General features: G+C 38.0%; 1 protein-coding gene across 1 annotated transcript in view; it reads right to left on the bottom strand.

The window, feature by feature from the left end:
* Positions 1–17421, bottom strand: part of LOC125304162 (E3 ubiquitin-protein ligase UHRF2-like) — a 149349-nt gene that overhangs the window by 25352 nt on the left and 106576 nt on the right. Inside the window, exons 10-12 of the mRNA XM_048258228.1 lie at positions 9992–10098; positions 5382–5544; positions 894–1031 (exon numbers count right to left, since the gene is read on the bottom strand). Of these exons, the coding sequence (XP_048114185.1) occupies positions 894–1031; positions 5382–5544; positions 9992–10098 (408 nt within the window). The remainder of the gene's footprint in view (positions 1–893; positions 1032–5381; positions 5545–9991; positions 10099–17421) is intronic.

The following is a 17421-nucleotide window of genomic DNA, read 5'->3' as shown; positions in this document are numbered from 1 at the left end:
TGATATACTGTATTACAACTGCCATGGTCTGTCTTTTTCTAACGTGAATCCATGGGGTATTGGGGGTTGCCAGTTCTTATTTTCTTTATTTTGTACAGGAGGAAGATATTTCTTCAGTTTATCACTTCAGTGTTTCTCAAACTTTTTCAGACGAAGGACCACTTAACCAATAAAAAAGAAGCGCACGGACCACCTAGCTAAAAAAAAAAAGATCAGACCTACTTCAATAGTATATTAGCCTGCACAATAGGCCTACTCACTGAACCACCTTGCTTATTGTCTTTGCACTTTGCTTATTGTGTCAGAGGAGTCCTATTTAAACTGGCATATATTACATAGACAGTGTTGCAGAACTGTTTGGATTTAGCCTACATACAAGTTGGTTCAATATTGCAAACAACTCATCTATATTATATTTTACCACGTCTGCTCGCGGACCACTTGGGATATCTTGCGGACCACCAGTGGTCCCCGGACCACACTTTGAGAAACACTGTATCACTTAAAGTTGGGGCTCTTCTACCATCAGCTTTAGAAGAGCCCCAACCTGTGAAAATATGCAAAAATGCATTTTTTTGTATAAATTCAAAACTGAACATGATATTCTTATATATTCTCCAGTTTTTTAACTGTATTGTCTGGTTAATGTATTTATGTACTTTGTTGTGAAATGTCTTGTGACTTCCTAAACCAGGTGACTACTACCTGTTCATTCTGCTCATGAGATCACCTGTTAGAAGGAATGGCACAAAGGCAACCATTTTGACAAGCCCCGATGCCAAAACTTGTAGGCATGTTTTAACTGAATAGCCATGTGAGCTTCTTCATGATGTCAGATTTGCATCAGTTGTAGGCATTAAATCTGTTTTTGAGGAGAGTGCGATAGGACTCACCTGCACTTTGAGGCCCAGCTTCTTGATACGTTCTGCACCTTCAGGAGTCCACGGTGCTGGTTCTTGGTCATCGCGCCGTAACAGATATCGCCACACCAGAAACCCACACTTCCCAATCTCGGGCCAGTACTTCACCACCTTAAAGAGCAAAAAGCATGGGGGCTAAGTAGTACTGGTGACAGGTGCATCTACAGGTGCATCTCAAAAATTTAGAATATCATGGAAAAGTTATTTTTTTTTCATGCTGCGTGAAATTGACGGCGTACCCCAGCAGACCCCTCTGAGTACCGTTTTGAGACACAGACGACACCAAACTTTGAAGCCACACACCCCCTACCGTTATGGCAGTAAAATGCACCGCGATGCAAAGCAACCCCGACGCAGAACTCTGAGAGGGTCGTAGCTACAGCGTGGAGCAGCGCATACACACACACACACATGCAGGCAAGCAGACACACACACACACACACACACACACACACACACCATTACCCCCCCCCCCCCCCACACACACACAACCGAAAACTCATACACAGAGAAGCACACATATACGCAAACGCACACATGCACACACTCATTTACATACAAAAAAGTTGAAAGAGTAGGGGATGGAGACAAATTGACAAGCGTGATTTATTTTTGACATGTTTTTAGGCATAAAATGTCATATAAATCAGGTGTGGAATAATATATCAACAAACCCCTCTGTAAAAATCTTCTAAATATAGTTAAGCATAAGATTAGAAAGTTTGGTGTATGTAAGTGCTTCTGAAGTGGAGATTTCGTGCTCAGAGTGGGAGAGGAAACTCATTTTGAGAAAACAGCCTTGAAACACAACCAATGAGATTCTGTTCTCGCCTTTGAACTTAAAGCGATGGTTAGGAGTAATTTCACCCTAGGGTCCTTTGCACCATGACCCCGAGCCAAACACCCTCCCAGAACCTGTTTTCCCTTGGTCGAACCCTGGTCGAGTAGCTTAGAAACTAATGAGTTTCTGCAGGCGTACTGGAACCAACTTAGTATCTCATAAATTACCCCACTAATAATGCCCTGAATGGTACGCAACTTCTACAGTATGTTCTTTACTCATAAAACGTGGCATTGGAAAGTTTGTAGGTACACCAGGAGTTTATTTAAATAACACTTGCCTGATGGATGCTACTATCTGCTACTATACCGCTGTGTCGACGTTACTTTCGTGATTTGGGAAAAGCCCGTAAAAGTCCTGGCAGGAAGCGATTACATCAATGTTTTTTGGTATATCCAGTTTTTAATATATTTTTTTCCAAAGTGTTTACAACTTAGTGTTAACTAATAATTGTTGTAAACTGGTACTACAAACAAAATATTAGTGCATTCCTGGATCTACATCCTTATGCATGCTTCCTGCCAGGACTTTTACGGGCTTTTCCCAAATCACAGAAATAACGTTGACGCAGCGGTTTGACAAGGCTAGCTTCGGTTGCTAGGTAACCAAACTATATACAAAGCTGGCATAATATATTTAGACTAGCCTACTGACAAACTGTTTTATGCGTTCACTAAAGAAAGATTATGGAGATTAAACACCACTTATCCATCAGAGACATCACATGGACATCACCAACGGTTGAGTGGCGCATGTAGATGCAGCGACTCCTTGCTTCTCCTGAACGTGCAGTGTTTTTTTTGTTGTTAAAATGTGTTTTTCTATGGCTATGTCTATAGTATGTCTATGTCTGTATTTAAAGCATGTCTATGTCTGCATGGGAAAGTAAGAAACAAAATTTCAATTCTTTGTATGACAAGTGCATTTAAAGAAATTGACAATAAAAGCCGACTCGACTCGACTTACAAGATAGCTCAGTAAGTAACAAGTCACTCTATGGCGCAGGAGACCGGGGTTCGGTTCCTGTTAACTGCAATCATTTTGAAGGTGCATTTCTCACAGATAAACCAAGCTAGATAGATAGATACAGTAGATATATAGAGATAGAAGGTCGGGCTTGTGGAGCTATAGGCTACATGGTCCTCGCTTTAGATTGGGGGGCTGCAAAATTTACTACAAATAGGTAAGAAAGGTCTTATAAGCGTATTAGTTATCCACTTCTTTGTCTTATACATCATTAACAAGCTGCTTGTTAACACTTACAACTGTTAACAAATATGCTTGTAAGTAACTTAAAAGGCTGCTTATTAACATTTACAAGCTGCATGTTAACAGTTAGTTCATGCTATTAAAGGATAACAACAGTTATCTAACTGTTAGTAATGAATTGTTAACTGCTTATTATGCACTGTTAATACCTAATAAGCACATGTCTAAAGCGTTAGCGACCCATTTATAAAAACATAAATGCCCCAATCTGGTTAGTAGGGAGTTCATTCGGTAAGCATTTGAAAAAAAATAAAAACATTTCACATTTAAGAATATTGCACATGTTTGTTCAAGTGACATACTTGTTGCCTGCTGTTCTGTATTTGGCTATTATTCTGACTGTGGCTGGATAGAAACTATTAAAAACGTTCTCTGTAGTGTCTTAGGTTGTAAGTTGAGTATTTGTGCCTGAACAGAGGTTGAGAAGGGTGATGTCGTTGTCCTCCCCATAGAAGGATGCTGTTGATCACTTCCCTGTAACCTGACTCATCCTCACCCTTGATGAGACCTAGGATTGGGTGTCTTGACTCAGTGTTGGTGAATGGGGGCAAGTCCAGTTGAAGTCTCGCCAGAGGCAAGTCGGACATAATTTGCTCTACAATCTGGGCTCTGCATCGTCTGCATGCAACACACTTAGACAGAATTCTACTGGCTGCTGAATTTGCATTAATAATCCAATATTTTCTGTGAAGTTCAGACAGCATATGGTTTCTTCCACCATGCCCTGTTGTCTTATGCACATCGTAAGATGAGTATTCCTCTATGGTTGTCCTATTCAGCCAACCACATACTTTTATTAAGCCATCTTTCAGAGTTGGGTGTAGTTTGTATAGTGTACAACGAAAACGAAAATTTGGTTTTGGAAACGAATATAAAAAAGTATTTTTTTGTTTTCTGATTGTTGGTTTTAGAAAAACAAATGAACAAATGATACACGGATTATACTCCTATATGTTGGAGGATTTTATAGAGGAGGTTGTCCAGGTATGATTTGTAATGTATAGGGCTCTATTTTAACGATTTGAAACGCACTGTCAGAAACGGATGGTTTAAATATATTTAGGGTGTGCCAGGTCCAAAATCACTATCTTGATGGCATAATTTTGTGATCAGATGCAAGGTGCATCGTTCAAAAGGTTTGTACTAATTATCTTATCTAACCCACCTCTGATTAATTAAGAAGATACATTTGTATTGATAGACCAAAGAATTGTCATTTTTATTTATGGGATGATATGCAGTCCCTCCAGGAATTTCGTGATGTTGCGCTCGCAACAATTAACGCAAATTCAGCAAATCCCCGCAAATTCTGGGCGACCTCGCAATTTTGTCCAAACACCGCAACTTTTTCGCTAATTTGACCAATCATCGTAGTTTCCCTGTGAAATTTCACCTACCACAACAGTCCCTCGTGCAAAATATTAAGCCAGATGCCACACTCACTTCTGACATTTACTGACATTTGAGTAGGCTATGCAACCCATTGGCAAATGTTTACATCTGGAGATGTCCTTTTAGCTCGTGTCATGTTAGCTAGCTTGTGGGCTTAGTTTGTGTAGTGCTACCAAAATCATAGAAATTAATAACATTGCGAGACATTTACCTCTTCTATGATCCAAGAATGATTTAATTCAAGTTAATTTTTAACATTTATTTTAACTAATGACAAAGAAAATCCCAAATTGCATCCACATACCGTAATGCACTATGCAAAGAGTTATTTCCACTCATAGCTGAACACAGAGATGGAAGCCTTCCAATCCACTCAGAAATGTAAATAGGCTACTCTCCCGTCCTTAAAGTGGCAGGTAGTCAATTAGACTTACACACCACCAATGTAATGCCATTAAAGAGAAGTGTAGTCTAATAGTTTAAATCAATAGGAAATTACTGGATACTTAACTAGTAGTTATTATGCAGGTCACAGAATATGAATTATTAAAAATATATGAACTTAATATGAATTACAAAATATATGAATATATTGAAACATATGACATGATGCCATCTCTTTACAGGGGCTTTTTTGGACAGTTCTACGAAAGGTTATACTGCTTTGTGAATTGTGATCAGTGTGATTTTGGTCTTACTAACCTTAATTGCCCTCAATTAAAAAAAAAAAAACAACTATTTTTGCCATTTTCACTTCCTCCCGCAATTTCTTCGCAACAAACAGCTAAAACACTGCAACTTCCATCGCAATTGTTTTAGAAAAGTTGTCGCAAAATCAGGCATTTTAGGTCGCAACAATCTCAAAAAATTCTTGTGAAATCCTGGAGGGACTGATAATGGGTGGGAAAATTAACAGTGTAGCTATACATTATACCATGTGACATTGAAGTCTTACTCACCTTGTAGATACCATCATAACGATTTCCTTCCTCAGGGGCATACTTGCTGATTCGTCGGCCTTTGGAGCTACGCACTACCCGGACAGGCTTTCCTGCACGCCAGTTACGAGACTCTGCACCATCTTTATCATTTAATGGTGCATCACAGTTCAGTGCAAGGGCCCTGAGAAATTATTACCACAAAAGAGCTAAAAAACAATTGTCTTTTACATAACAATAACACTTATAATTAGACAATTAATTCATTGAACTATTCATACAATGGCTTGCACAAGTATTGATCCCCTTGAAAGTCATCAGCATTTTCACTGTTACAAATTAGTAGGGCACTTGGAGAACACAGACCTCCAACCAAGGTCAAATGCTTAATGTTAGCAAAAGATAAACTAAATTTGTGGATCAGCCCTGTAATTCAGATCGGCTCAAAAACGGAATGGGTTCTTATGCGGCCCATGCTATGCCAGTAGTATTTTACCACTAGGTATTGTTATACTGAGCATTTCTTCTGTAGTACTATTATGTTTCCAAAAGCAATACAGTATAAGGTATTAAAAAACCTGTTGAAGAGTACGGTCACATACAGTATATGTGAATAGAACTTTCGCAATCCGAGAGTTTCGTACTATGATGCGACAATTACCCTCAGGGATTTTTCCCATCGACTGTATAAAGAACACTGAAACTACAGAACGTTTTGCGTAGAATTCTAGAAGTAGTCAGGAAAAGAATTCACTCCTCAACAGGTTAACATTAAGCATAACTAAATTAAATGAAAACTGAAATGTTAATTGCATAGTTTATGTACCACAGGTGGACTCCAATTAAGCTGTAGATTACAAAGGCTGTGAATACTTATGTACAAGTGATTTCTTCGTTTTTTATTTTTTAATAAATTTGCAAAAATCTCAAACAAACTTTTTAAAGTTGTCATTATGGGATATTATGTATAGAATTTTGGAATAAGGCTGTAACATAACAAAATGTGGAAAAAGTGAAGCGCTGTGAATACTTTCCGTATGCACTGTAGTTAAAATGATTTGAGCCTTACTACTACTAGCCTATTAAGTTAATACATTGAGTGTAATATTGAGGGGACAGGCAGCTAGCAGATGGTGAGGAGACATTTGCTGTATGTGAAAAAAACAAACTGCGCAATATCACTTAGAGCACCTTTATCCTGCAAATAGAGGGAAGAAAATGGTAAATATCGGCCAAAAAGAAAGTGGCATCATACATCGGCCATCGACTGACCCTGATTTCTAAATATCGGCATCGGCTTTAGAAAAACCTATATCGGTCAACCTCTACTATTGTGTTTACGATTAAAGAGACACCAGGCAAGCCTGATGCTTTTTCTCTAAGAAACTCCCCCTTCGCTTGGTCTGAAGCTCTTTTCCTTTTCTTTGCATCTTCCGTCAAGGGTTTTCGCTGCTTTTTCGCCGGCTCTGCCATTATACACACGTTTGCAACAATCACTAGCGTTTAGTTAGCCTGCCTCTGTGCTGTGGATGCAGGATGTAATTCATCCTGCTTCGATCGGCAGGTAGAATACACTGAACTTGCAAGCGGGATATTCTTCCTACAGGCAGTAGGGGCGGGCGAGAGAGTCTTCATTCGCCCTGTAATGAGTCATTTAACCATATACCGATTTACGAAGATGAGTAATTAACACGAAAATGTTGCCTGGTGTCCCTTTAAAAACTGAACTGCTAAAAAACAGTACATTTCTAGAGCTTCCATTTACTGGCGATGGAAACAACCATCTTGAGAATTCAAACTGAGGGTTGATGAGGTTCCTTTGACTTGCCAGGTTTGAATCCCAACTCCAATTAAAACTTCCAACTCATAGCTTGGGAATTACAACCTATGAGTGCAAATGGAACACACCATGGGAGTCCAAAATCTTAACAGTTAATAGCCGCAATTCCACTATTGAGCCAGGCTGAGTCGAGACAATATTCAAGCGTGCAGGTGATAATGGCCTGGGCTTTACACCACCAGAATTAAAAACATTTACTTGCCCATTATCAGACAGCCTCTCTGAGTCCTAAATCCCGCCCGCAATGTTGCATCAATGTTAATGGCATATCCAGACCAAGCGAGGGAAGTTGAAGCATAGTATCAGATGTTGCTGTTGCCATATTTTGCCCAGTGGAAATGTTAACAGTAAAGCTAATACACAAATAAACTATCATTCACCAGGTAGACTCCTCTATTCCTTTATGTGGTGTTTAAGAAGTTAATTCAGCAACATGTTTCACAAGTAACCTGGATCTAGTTTAAAACACCTAGGCAGTTCATATAGCAATGTCAGCCCAGATTTGTTAGTAGTGATGGTAGCCTTGGTTTACAGTAGCCCAAAAAAAACAGAACGTTCAACTAACCTTAACTAACAGAAAGAGTGGTAAACAGGAGCGCTGCTGGTATCTCTGAATCTACTTGAGTAAGTAAAAATCTACTTGTAAGTAGGGTTGCAAAGAGGCGGAAAATTTCCGGAAACTTACCATGGGAAGTTAAGCTGGGGAATTTTGGAAATATTCCAAATTGGAAACTTTAATGGAATTAAAGAAAATTATGTGAATTAATGGGAATTTACGGGAATTAACTACGAACTGTTTCATATACAAACATTAACATTTTGTTTCGTAATCAGCAATATGATTTGTATGTTCCTATTTTCGCTTAGCTTAGCATACAAAGCTAGCTAGCATGCTTGCGGGAATCCCATTCTCTGCCTATTGTTTACTAGCGTGCTAAACTAGCAACACTGAACTGCCCAAGATAGACCACACCACTCACTGAAACTGAACTGAACTGAAATTGCATTAACTGAAATTGCATTAAATCAGGTTGTTTTAACTAATATTATGCTGCAAGATGGGGTTTTGTCCACTACATTTAAGTTCCCTGTTATAGACTAACTTGCCATATAAAAAATTCCCAGTTTATTCCCATTAATTCCCGTTTATTCCTGTTAATTCACATATATTCCCGTTAATTCCCATGGAAAGTTTCCAACTTTGAAAATTCTCGGAATTTTGCACCCCTAGTTGTAAGTAAGAATCTTTGTAAGTAACGTATGTTAATGTTCTGCTAATTTCATTAAAAAGTTGGTGGTAGAGGTTATCTTATTAGAAACATGCTACATGCTACATTTAAGCAATGCTGTTAATATTATCATTAAGTTGTTAATGTAGGGTTGTTTTTTTTTCATTATTATTAAGATGGTGTGGGGAATGTTAATGCAACCAAATGGGAACATTCTGTAAAAGGTCTCATAATCTACACGTTAGGAGAACATTCTGTAAACAAGTAGTAACCGTAAACTAATGTTATATTTCCATCAGAAAAGCTTTCCTGGCAAATTAGGGCTAAACCAACCTTCAAGGAACGTTCCCGTAACCAAGAAATAACTGGGAGAGGACCATGGCTAGCATGCTAATCGTTCATATTCAAAACAAAAAATATCACTGACTCAAAAGGGAACCTTGGCTGGCTAAAAAAATAGTGTTAATTATGAACCTCCCTTTACATTCATGTTATGTTCATTTGAGCAAGTGTTGCTCAAGCACCACTAAGTACAGGTTGGCCGGAGGGTAAAGGTGAGGTCAGAAATCTGGGAACAATAGCCCTGAGGAAGCCCTGTGGAGGCACCATTAAGCACCAAAAGTTATCAATGGTAAGCGATAATTTACCCAGCTTTGGCCCGTCAGTCAGGAAGTGGCTAAAGAAACTGGGCTCTGTTGGAGGGTGGCAAAATAAGCCAATTATCCATAATAAAGCATGTGTGCAAATTGAACAAGATACACCATAACAAGTCCTTATGGTCATATGCAACCAAAATAGAGTGTGTGTGTGTTTGTGCTCCATGAAGCCAAATCCACTGAAATAGAGACTGGAAACATTTTTAGAATTGACGGGAGAATGGATGCAAATAAAATCAACATAATATTACAACAAAACTACCTACCAACTGGACTGTTACCCAAGGCACAAGGCTAAAGCAACACAGGAGTAGCTTCAAGACCACCATCCCATTGACAAGCTGATCCCTATAAACTACCAAGAAGAATGAGCCAAAAACAGTTCAGAACAATGTGCAAAGCTGATACTGTCTCATTTCAGAAGACTTGATTTTGTACATTCTGTAACATTGGGGCTGATGTATAGAGTTATATGAAGAGATTGGTTCCAAAAACGCTATATTTCCATTTTAAAAACATTAAAAAGTAATGTAATTTAATTGTGTATTTCAAGTAATATCAATTCAACTGCAGTTGTGTTGTTTTGATTAAGTAAAAATAAATCAAACAACAATACCCAACTACAGTTCTACTGAAATTACTTGGAAAATAAAATGTATATTGCAGGCTATTTTAGTTTTTAACTGATTTACTTTTCATTTTAGTAGATAAATACTCTTTTTAACCTTTAGAAATATAGTACAGCACAAGTGTGCCATACAAATACTGAAAAAAATTACCTTTCCTAAACCAAATGAAAAGTGATGACTTTCAGGTGTATACATACTTTCCCAAGCCACTGTATACCAGTTAATCTACTTCATACATCTTTGACACAGGGAGAGAAATAAGGTGGAGCTTTAATACCTGTTCATGTGTGTAAGTGTTTGGTCAAAACAATGCTCGCCAATTCGCTTGTTTCCAGAAAGGTCCCGACCCCCACTACCCGTGTAAGTAAACTCATCACCCCTGTCCTGAATAAACAGAATGGGGATATAGGTTAGGTGAGAGTTCAAAATGAGAGGGGTTAAAGCTGAGAGTTCATATGCTACACAATGAAGGTGTTGTTAAATAAATTCCCTCTATTCTGCTTCCTGTAAATGTATGCTGAAAGCTTGATTGTGCAAATGTCTTACATTTGGACATAGGCATTTCATCATTTGAACATTACCCTTTTTAGCAACTCTATACAATGTGCTAAAGCAATCGGAGTAGCGTACTGTTGACAGGTGATTTTATCTACACACGGTACTGCACAAAGCAAAACACATTATTTTACTTCATATATGGGGGGAATTTTCCCATTCGCACGTAAGCTTTTTTTTTACGCACTTCTGTATTACGTGTATTCTCCTATTCCCACTTCTGTCACACCCACAGCGCGCAAGTTCGAAATCAAGGCAGCCTTATGAAAGAGGTGTGAGAGAACTAGACTGATCCACCACCTCGTTAATTTAGGTTGATATGAAAACGTAAGCATGGTGAACTGAATAGCGAAGGCCTACAGTAAAATGGTGTGTCATCACATAGCCTAACAAAAAATTGACTTCACAAAATTTCACTTTTGCTTTGAGGTTTGTTTATAAAAAGTCAAGACGTGCTTAAGGTGTGTAAATCCATAATTTAAAAACTCACTGTTAAGAAAGAAAGTTTCAATGGAAGCTGCTTCTCATAATATCTATGTATCTATGTTACCAAAGTTGTAGACTGACACCTGCAGTTTCGAATACAGTAGAGACTGGCATAACAATACCAGCCGAGGCCTGCCAACGTCTGTGCAAATGTATGGATGACTTCAGTCAAATTGGAAAGAAATTGACAGATTTGAATGTAGGCTATGGGATTATGACTTAATGTCAAGTTAAAACTGAAGATGCACAGTCCGTAAGCTCCAACATCCAAGGTGGGTGATTATAACAGGGTTTTCACTATTTAACAATGTAGCCTCATGGATAAGGTAATGGGAAATATGCCACCGTGTGACACTGTAATGGGGGAAAACATGAAGCTGGATCAGCATATTAAGCACCAAATTTGATACTGTAATGTTAATTTGTGCGTGCAAGAGTTGTATACATAAGAAACACCCAGATTTTGGGGTTGCTCCTCACAAAATGCGTAACTCCCTCTATCGCACGTAAATGACAGGTTTAACCGAAGGGGAGAATTCGCAGTGAAATGCGCGTAGTTACACGTTTTTTTTTTTTTTTACTTACGCACCCTTATGCACATGGGAGAATTCCCCCCATAATGAATAATGTTGGTTGGAAGTATCTACTTTTTTTAATTAATAAAGGTAAACATAAACACAATACAACCATATTCTACAAAACAAACACCTTTTTAACCACAATTACTACTACTACTAATCATACTCATCATCATCACCTTATACTTTTTGCCGTGTTCTTTTGTTTTAAATATATTTTATGAACAGGGTATTCTCAAGATTCTCAGGGGGCTTAGGTTGTCTCCACTACATTTCTGAACAGCACTTAACCCTTTTAGCTGGGAAGGAATATGTGAAAAATCATAAAGATTGGGCACTTCTGGATAAGTTTTTGATTTTTGGCAAAAATCACATGTTGTGACCAAAAGGACCATTGTTGAGGCCTTAAATAAACACAAATTCAGAACTATGCCACAGTGAAAAGTTACAGTACATGGCTAACATAGGCTTTTCACCGTGTTAAGCATCAATTTTACATTTTAGTCAAATAACACAAAAAAAAAACAATTCATACTTAAACCAGAGACTTTCTAATGAGGAGACACAGTACTCAAAAATCCTCCATAGAAATGCATGAGCTTAGTTTGTAACGGCAATATGGCAGTTGTCTACGCAAATCCCACCCCTTCCGCGGCAAAATGTTGACATGTGAATCCATTGAGCCAATCATGTGCTGTGCCCAATTTTCATGAATTGCATCCTAACTATTTGAGGTCCCGGACCTTTCAGACACTAGTAGCAGTCTGCTACATTTTTGACATTTCTAAGTATTTTATCTAACTAAAAATATCTATGCAAAAGTGACACATATGTTATATTCTTGAAAACCTCAACAATAATATGAGAGTAAAGTGAATGTAATGAAAATAGTTTTTATTAAAACAGGTTATGACCAACAGTTTTCATTTCAAAAACTTTGTTTAGCTGCAAGACATAATAAGTTGACTAACGCTACTACTATATGTAAAATTCAACGTTAATTTAAGTTCTATGCAATATCGACTGTTAGGCCTAGTTCTTTAAAAAAATTGCTTTGCTGCCTCAAATAGGCTACATTAGGTTGTAAAATAGGCCACATTAGTTACATATTTTCTATCTTGTGAACATCCTTACGAATTAAGAAAGGAGGGAGTGATACTTGTAAAGGAGGAGCAGCAGTGAACAGTACATACAGTAATAAGATCGGTGTAAGGGAGGTTGCAAGCTCATAAACTTGAACGTAAACATTAATCTCTTTCTGCATTCTGCACGGTGAAGAACTCAATGAAGACCATGAACCAGGGGTGACCAACCTTTTTTGACCCAATATCTACTTTTAAAGTTGACAGTGTCCCGAGATCTATCAAGCCAAATAGAAAGCTTAGTTATTACCGGTACCTACATATCGGTATTGGTACATACAATTATTCCTCAATTTTTCCACAATTCTATATTCTCAATGCCCAGTCACCCAGTATCCCCATGCTCTAAAAATGATTGGACCCCATTCATTGTCGCTAGCAACTATATTTATTAATATGTATTATTATTTTATTATGAATATTCTATATTATTATTATTATTATTATTATTAGTAGTAGTAGTAGTAGTAGTAGTAGTAGTAGTACACTGCAAAAAGTGATATCTTACCAAGTGTTATAATCTTATATTAAGATAAAAAGCTAGTTAGTATTGTTTTCAGTATAATGATACTTAATTTGAGCTTTCTTGTAAGGTTATTTGACTTAAATTAAGTCAAAATCATCTTAAATTAAGACACATAAAAAACAAGCAAATTTATCTGCCAATGGATTAAGAAAATTCACCTTAATTTAAGATGAGATTTAAGATTTAAGACAAATTGTCTTAAATCTTACATTTTTAGATACATTTTCTTAATCCATTGGCAGATAAGATTTACTTGTTTTTACCGTATTTTCCAGACTATAAATCACATCAGTCAAAAAATGCCTCATAAAGAGGAAAAAAACATATGTAAGTCACACCAGACTATAAGTTGCATTTATTTAGAAATTTATTTCACAAAATCCAAGACCAAGAACAGACAGACTATGTAACTGGACACAGAGGCCAAAAAGATTGAGTGAATGGCGGCAAGCTGAGGCAAACTGGGCGATAAAGAAGGCGACCAAGGGCCCGACGATAATTGTAAAGCAATTTACTGTACAAAAGATTCACTGAACAAAAATGCTGATGTGGTACATGAAAATTTGGCAAAAAACGCAATGCAATCAAGCATTTAGGGTTGCGAGTCCCGACAAAAGCCTGTCGGAACGCTAAAGTGTGCCGGTTTACACAAACCACTATTAACTTGTGGTATAGGCTGATCATTAACTAAACCCATGTAGAAAGACTATAGCCTAAAGCGTCCAGCGTATGATTTCGATAATGTGTGTGTGCGCAAGTGTTATTCAATCGTAACAGTCTGCATAAACTTTGCAGCCAACTTTACAGTGTATCTCTGTAAACATTGTTGCAATGCCTCGTCATATCTGCCTAGTTTTAACGGTTAGGACAATGCTGAAGAGAAAGTCATCATTCTCAAAATAACCTATGGCTGAATTTTGTTTTCACATGTTTTCATGCATGTCTGGATAACGGGTGAGGAATGTTTAGGAGACAGACTTGTAAATCCTCAAATTATGGCTGGAGTGTTGATGGCTAATTTACTTAGGCTGTGCAAAGCACAGTCCTTTATTTGGGGCTGGCTTGTACTCGAGGCAGGCCTTTATTTCTTAGCCTAAGTGCATTTTATTGCCTTCTCTTTTATTGTGAGACATGCGTTTCGTTTGGAGAGTTATACCCGTAGGGTATCAAAAGCAGAAGATGTTCGGTTTGGTTTGAGATTTAATTTACGTTTGGACTGTTTGATTATTATGCTAAATGTTGGGACTGATGGGCACTAAAATCTGGGGGGTATCTGATGGTTCACTATTAAGTTTTATGTAGTTGAAAGTGTCATTTCCACCCACTGTTTATTGTGAGACAAGGCATCTACTTTCATTCATTCATTGAACGTGTGCTGTGCTGTAATGGAAAGCACAGCACACATTTAGGCTACCGTAGGCCTACGGTAGCCTAAATTGTTTTTTGTTTTTTTTTAATTATGCATGATTTACTTTTCTATTAATTTTGTATGCTAGAATGCCTTGCGGCAACAATTGTGTAAATGTAGGCTAGCCTCTGGCAAGCTTAGAAGGGGGTGGCAAGCAACTGGTAGCTTGAGAGCGGCGTGTTGGAGACCCAATTTAGGACGACTTTTCATTAGAAACAATGTAGGCAATTGGGGGTCGGCATTTATTTATAAATTGAATCCCGGCCCGTAAATTTGAGGATTTTCAGTATGCATGTGTGTTTTAGGCATAATGCAAACCCTAATCTCTGACTGAAAGTGCACAGATTTACATAACATTATTTAAAGCTGCATCGAGTTCGTACTCGTCAGTGCCCACCAGACTGTGATTGAGTCAGTTCTCACACAGCCCTGCTCCGATTGGACCATAACAGGCTCTAAGAGAGGGCCCAAAACATTATGCTCCGACAGAACAGCATAAATCAGCCGGTTTTAGGAAAAAACCTGCACTTCTACCTCCACGGTAGAAGCAATCACTTTTTGCAGTGTAGTAGTATTATTAGTAGTAGTAGGCCATTATTATTATTTCCATCATTCTGTTGGCTACTTGAATGGTAAGACTCAGTTCAATGTGATGTGAAACAAAAGTTTGAACATATACACACAACCTCAGGTTGTCCTCATCCTGCTCTGTACACGGTTGTGTTGTATTGTTTTGAGCACCGTCAGTTTGGAAAACATTGTACTGTGCAATTGACTGATCTATAACCTGGAAATACCCAAACTCATTACCAATCACATTGATCAGAGATTTCTAACATTACTTCCTACTTTGCCTAAACTTTACAAACTGACAATAAACAGCACCAACAGTCAGGAAACATTGTATGTGGGTCTACCTGTGGGTCTACCTTCTGCATTTTTCTAACTGCATATTTGACTTTTGCAGGTGTTGCCGCTTCTGTTTATCACAATAAGTTTCGGTTTCGTCTTCCCCTCCTGTCGCTGATTGGCCCGACATTTTTCTTGTTTGAGGGAAACGGTTATGAACTATGGTGTTCCAGACTAGATCTCCCTGAAAGAAGATCTAGGTGGGCGGGGCCAGGCTAACTGATCTAGCCTAGGCCTACTGAAGGATACGTTTTAATGCACATCCGAGAGTTTGTGGATATTCTCGAATGCTACGCAGGGATAGTCCATCAACCTGTTGTTACTCTTCAGCTCAATAGGCTGTCTCTTTCTAAAGAGAGATATATTTTGTTGTAGTGGAAGACAAATGGATCCATAGCACTGTAGACGTTAATTCCGACGTAGCTTAAATAGTGCAAATAATGCAAGTCGTTATTTTAGGCCTATTTGTGGAGGTTTCTTTATATGGGACAAGTTTAAAGAGAGGAAACATTTTGACTAAAAATAATGACAAAAGGTTGACTAAAACTATGAAGAATATATGATTAAAATATGACTAAAACTATTAAGTATTTTCATCTAAAGACTGAGAATAAATCTAAATTAGCTGTCAAAATTAACACTGATGTAGCATTGTAAGACAGGCCAGTAAGTCAAGTTAACATGTTTACTTCATCTTTAATGGCATATCATGGTCATTTTATGATCGAGTACAGAAAATGACGGTGGCCCAGACGGCTCAACGAAATACAAAAGCCACAACACAATTGCAAAAGCAACAACACAACGGAAGAGAGCAGCAATCTGTTGTGGTGGGGAGACCATCCACCTCCACTTCACCGGAGCAGTTTGAATGTGTGTACATACAGTATATGCGCCTTTCGCTATAGGCCAGGTTTTTCTTGGTCAGTGGCATAATGAATTTTAGAGGGTGTAAGATAGTGATTTTTGGATCATTTGCCAGACTACACCTTATGTTGACAATTACCACACCCCTGGGCGCAACAGGAACGCATGGCGTAAAATCAACACTTTATTGAGTGTAAGATAAGAATAAGCTTTGCGTTGCGTTTTGCACCACCTTGCGCCGGGTGCACGATAGCAGTCTCAGTCTTTTGCTAACCTAAGACAGACACAGTGATTCAGCCAGCAACTGTATTGCAACTGTCATGAAACAAGACAAAATACAATTTTGTATATGTTAATGTTATTATTTTTCAGTGACAACACATCTTTTTTAAAAGTTCAGCATAAAAGTGCAAAGCATTGTATTGAACCAAATATCAGTCACCCACACAAAGTGTGCCTCCGTCCGTCAGACAACGCCCCCCTCTTGTGTCCTGGTTAAAAAAAAAAAGCTTCTTTCTGTAACGTGAAGTCCCACTCACGGGGCAAAGCCTCCAGCTGGCTCTGGGATCGCTGGCCTTGCTTCTGTTGTAAAGCTGCAACAACTGAGATCCGTTTCTTGTAAAACTGCAACATGACAACACAATTAAAAACCAGACCATAAAATACAAAAATCAAATCACAAAGAAACCATTTCATAGATGAGGGAGGGAGGCCAGCTTGTATGCAACACATCACAAAGTGAATTGCATAGGTTCAAGTTGGACGGGTAATTTATTTATATAGCCTAGCCTACATTTATACCTAAATGCATAGCCTTGTTCTGAGTGACACCGAAATGGTGAATGGCTGCAGGAGTAATACACATTTATTCAAGAGGAGCATCTTTACTAACCGCTGTCAAAACACATCAAAACAATTCTTCGAAAATGTGCTCAAACTAACGCCAGCAACCATTTCACTTTGATAATAAACTACATTTTGTTTCTACAGATATTATACAGCAATAACAGAAATTGTCTGAAGCAATGTGGAGAAATGTCAGCCCCCAAGACTGTGCCCATTGCTAAAATGTATGGTAATCTAATGTCAAATGATGAGTTGTCAAATGATGAATCTAATGTCTAATGAGTAATTACCTTCAAAAACGTACCTTAATGATACACCACAATTTATAAAGGAACAAAGTTTGAAAAGAAAAACACAATATAACAGATGGATTAGAAGAATAATTGGTAA

Source organism: Alosa alosa, chromosome 12, assembly GCF_017589495.1.
Source record: "Alosa alosa isolate M-15738 ecotype Scorff River chromosome 12, AALO_Geno_1.1, whole genome shotgun sequence".
Classification (NCBI taxonomy): domain Eukaryota; kingdom Metazoa; phylum Chordata; class Actinopteri; order Clupeiformes; family Clupeidae; genus Alosa; species Alosa alosa.
Note: the sequence above shows the minus strand (reverse complement) of the source record. Positions and strands in the feature narration are given on the sequence as shown.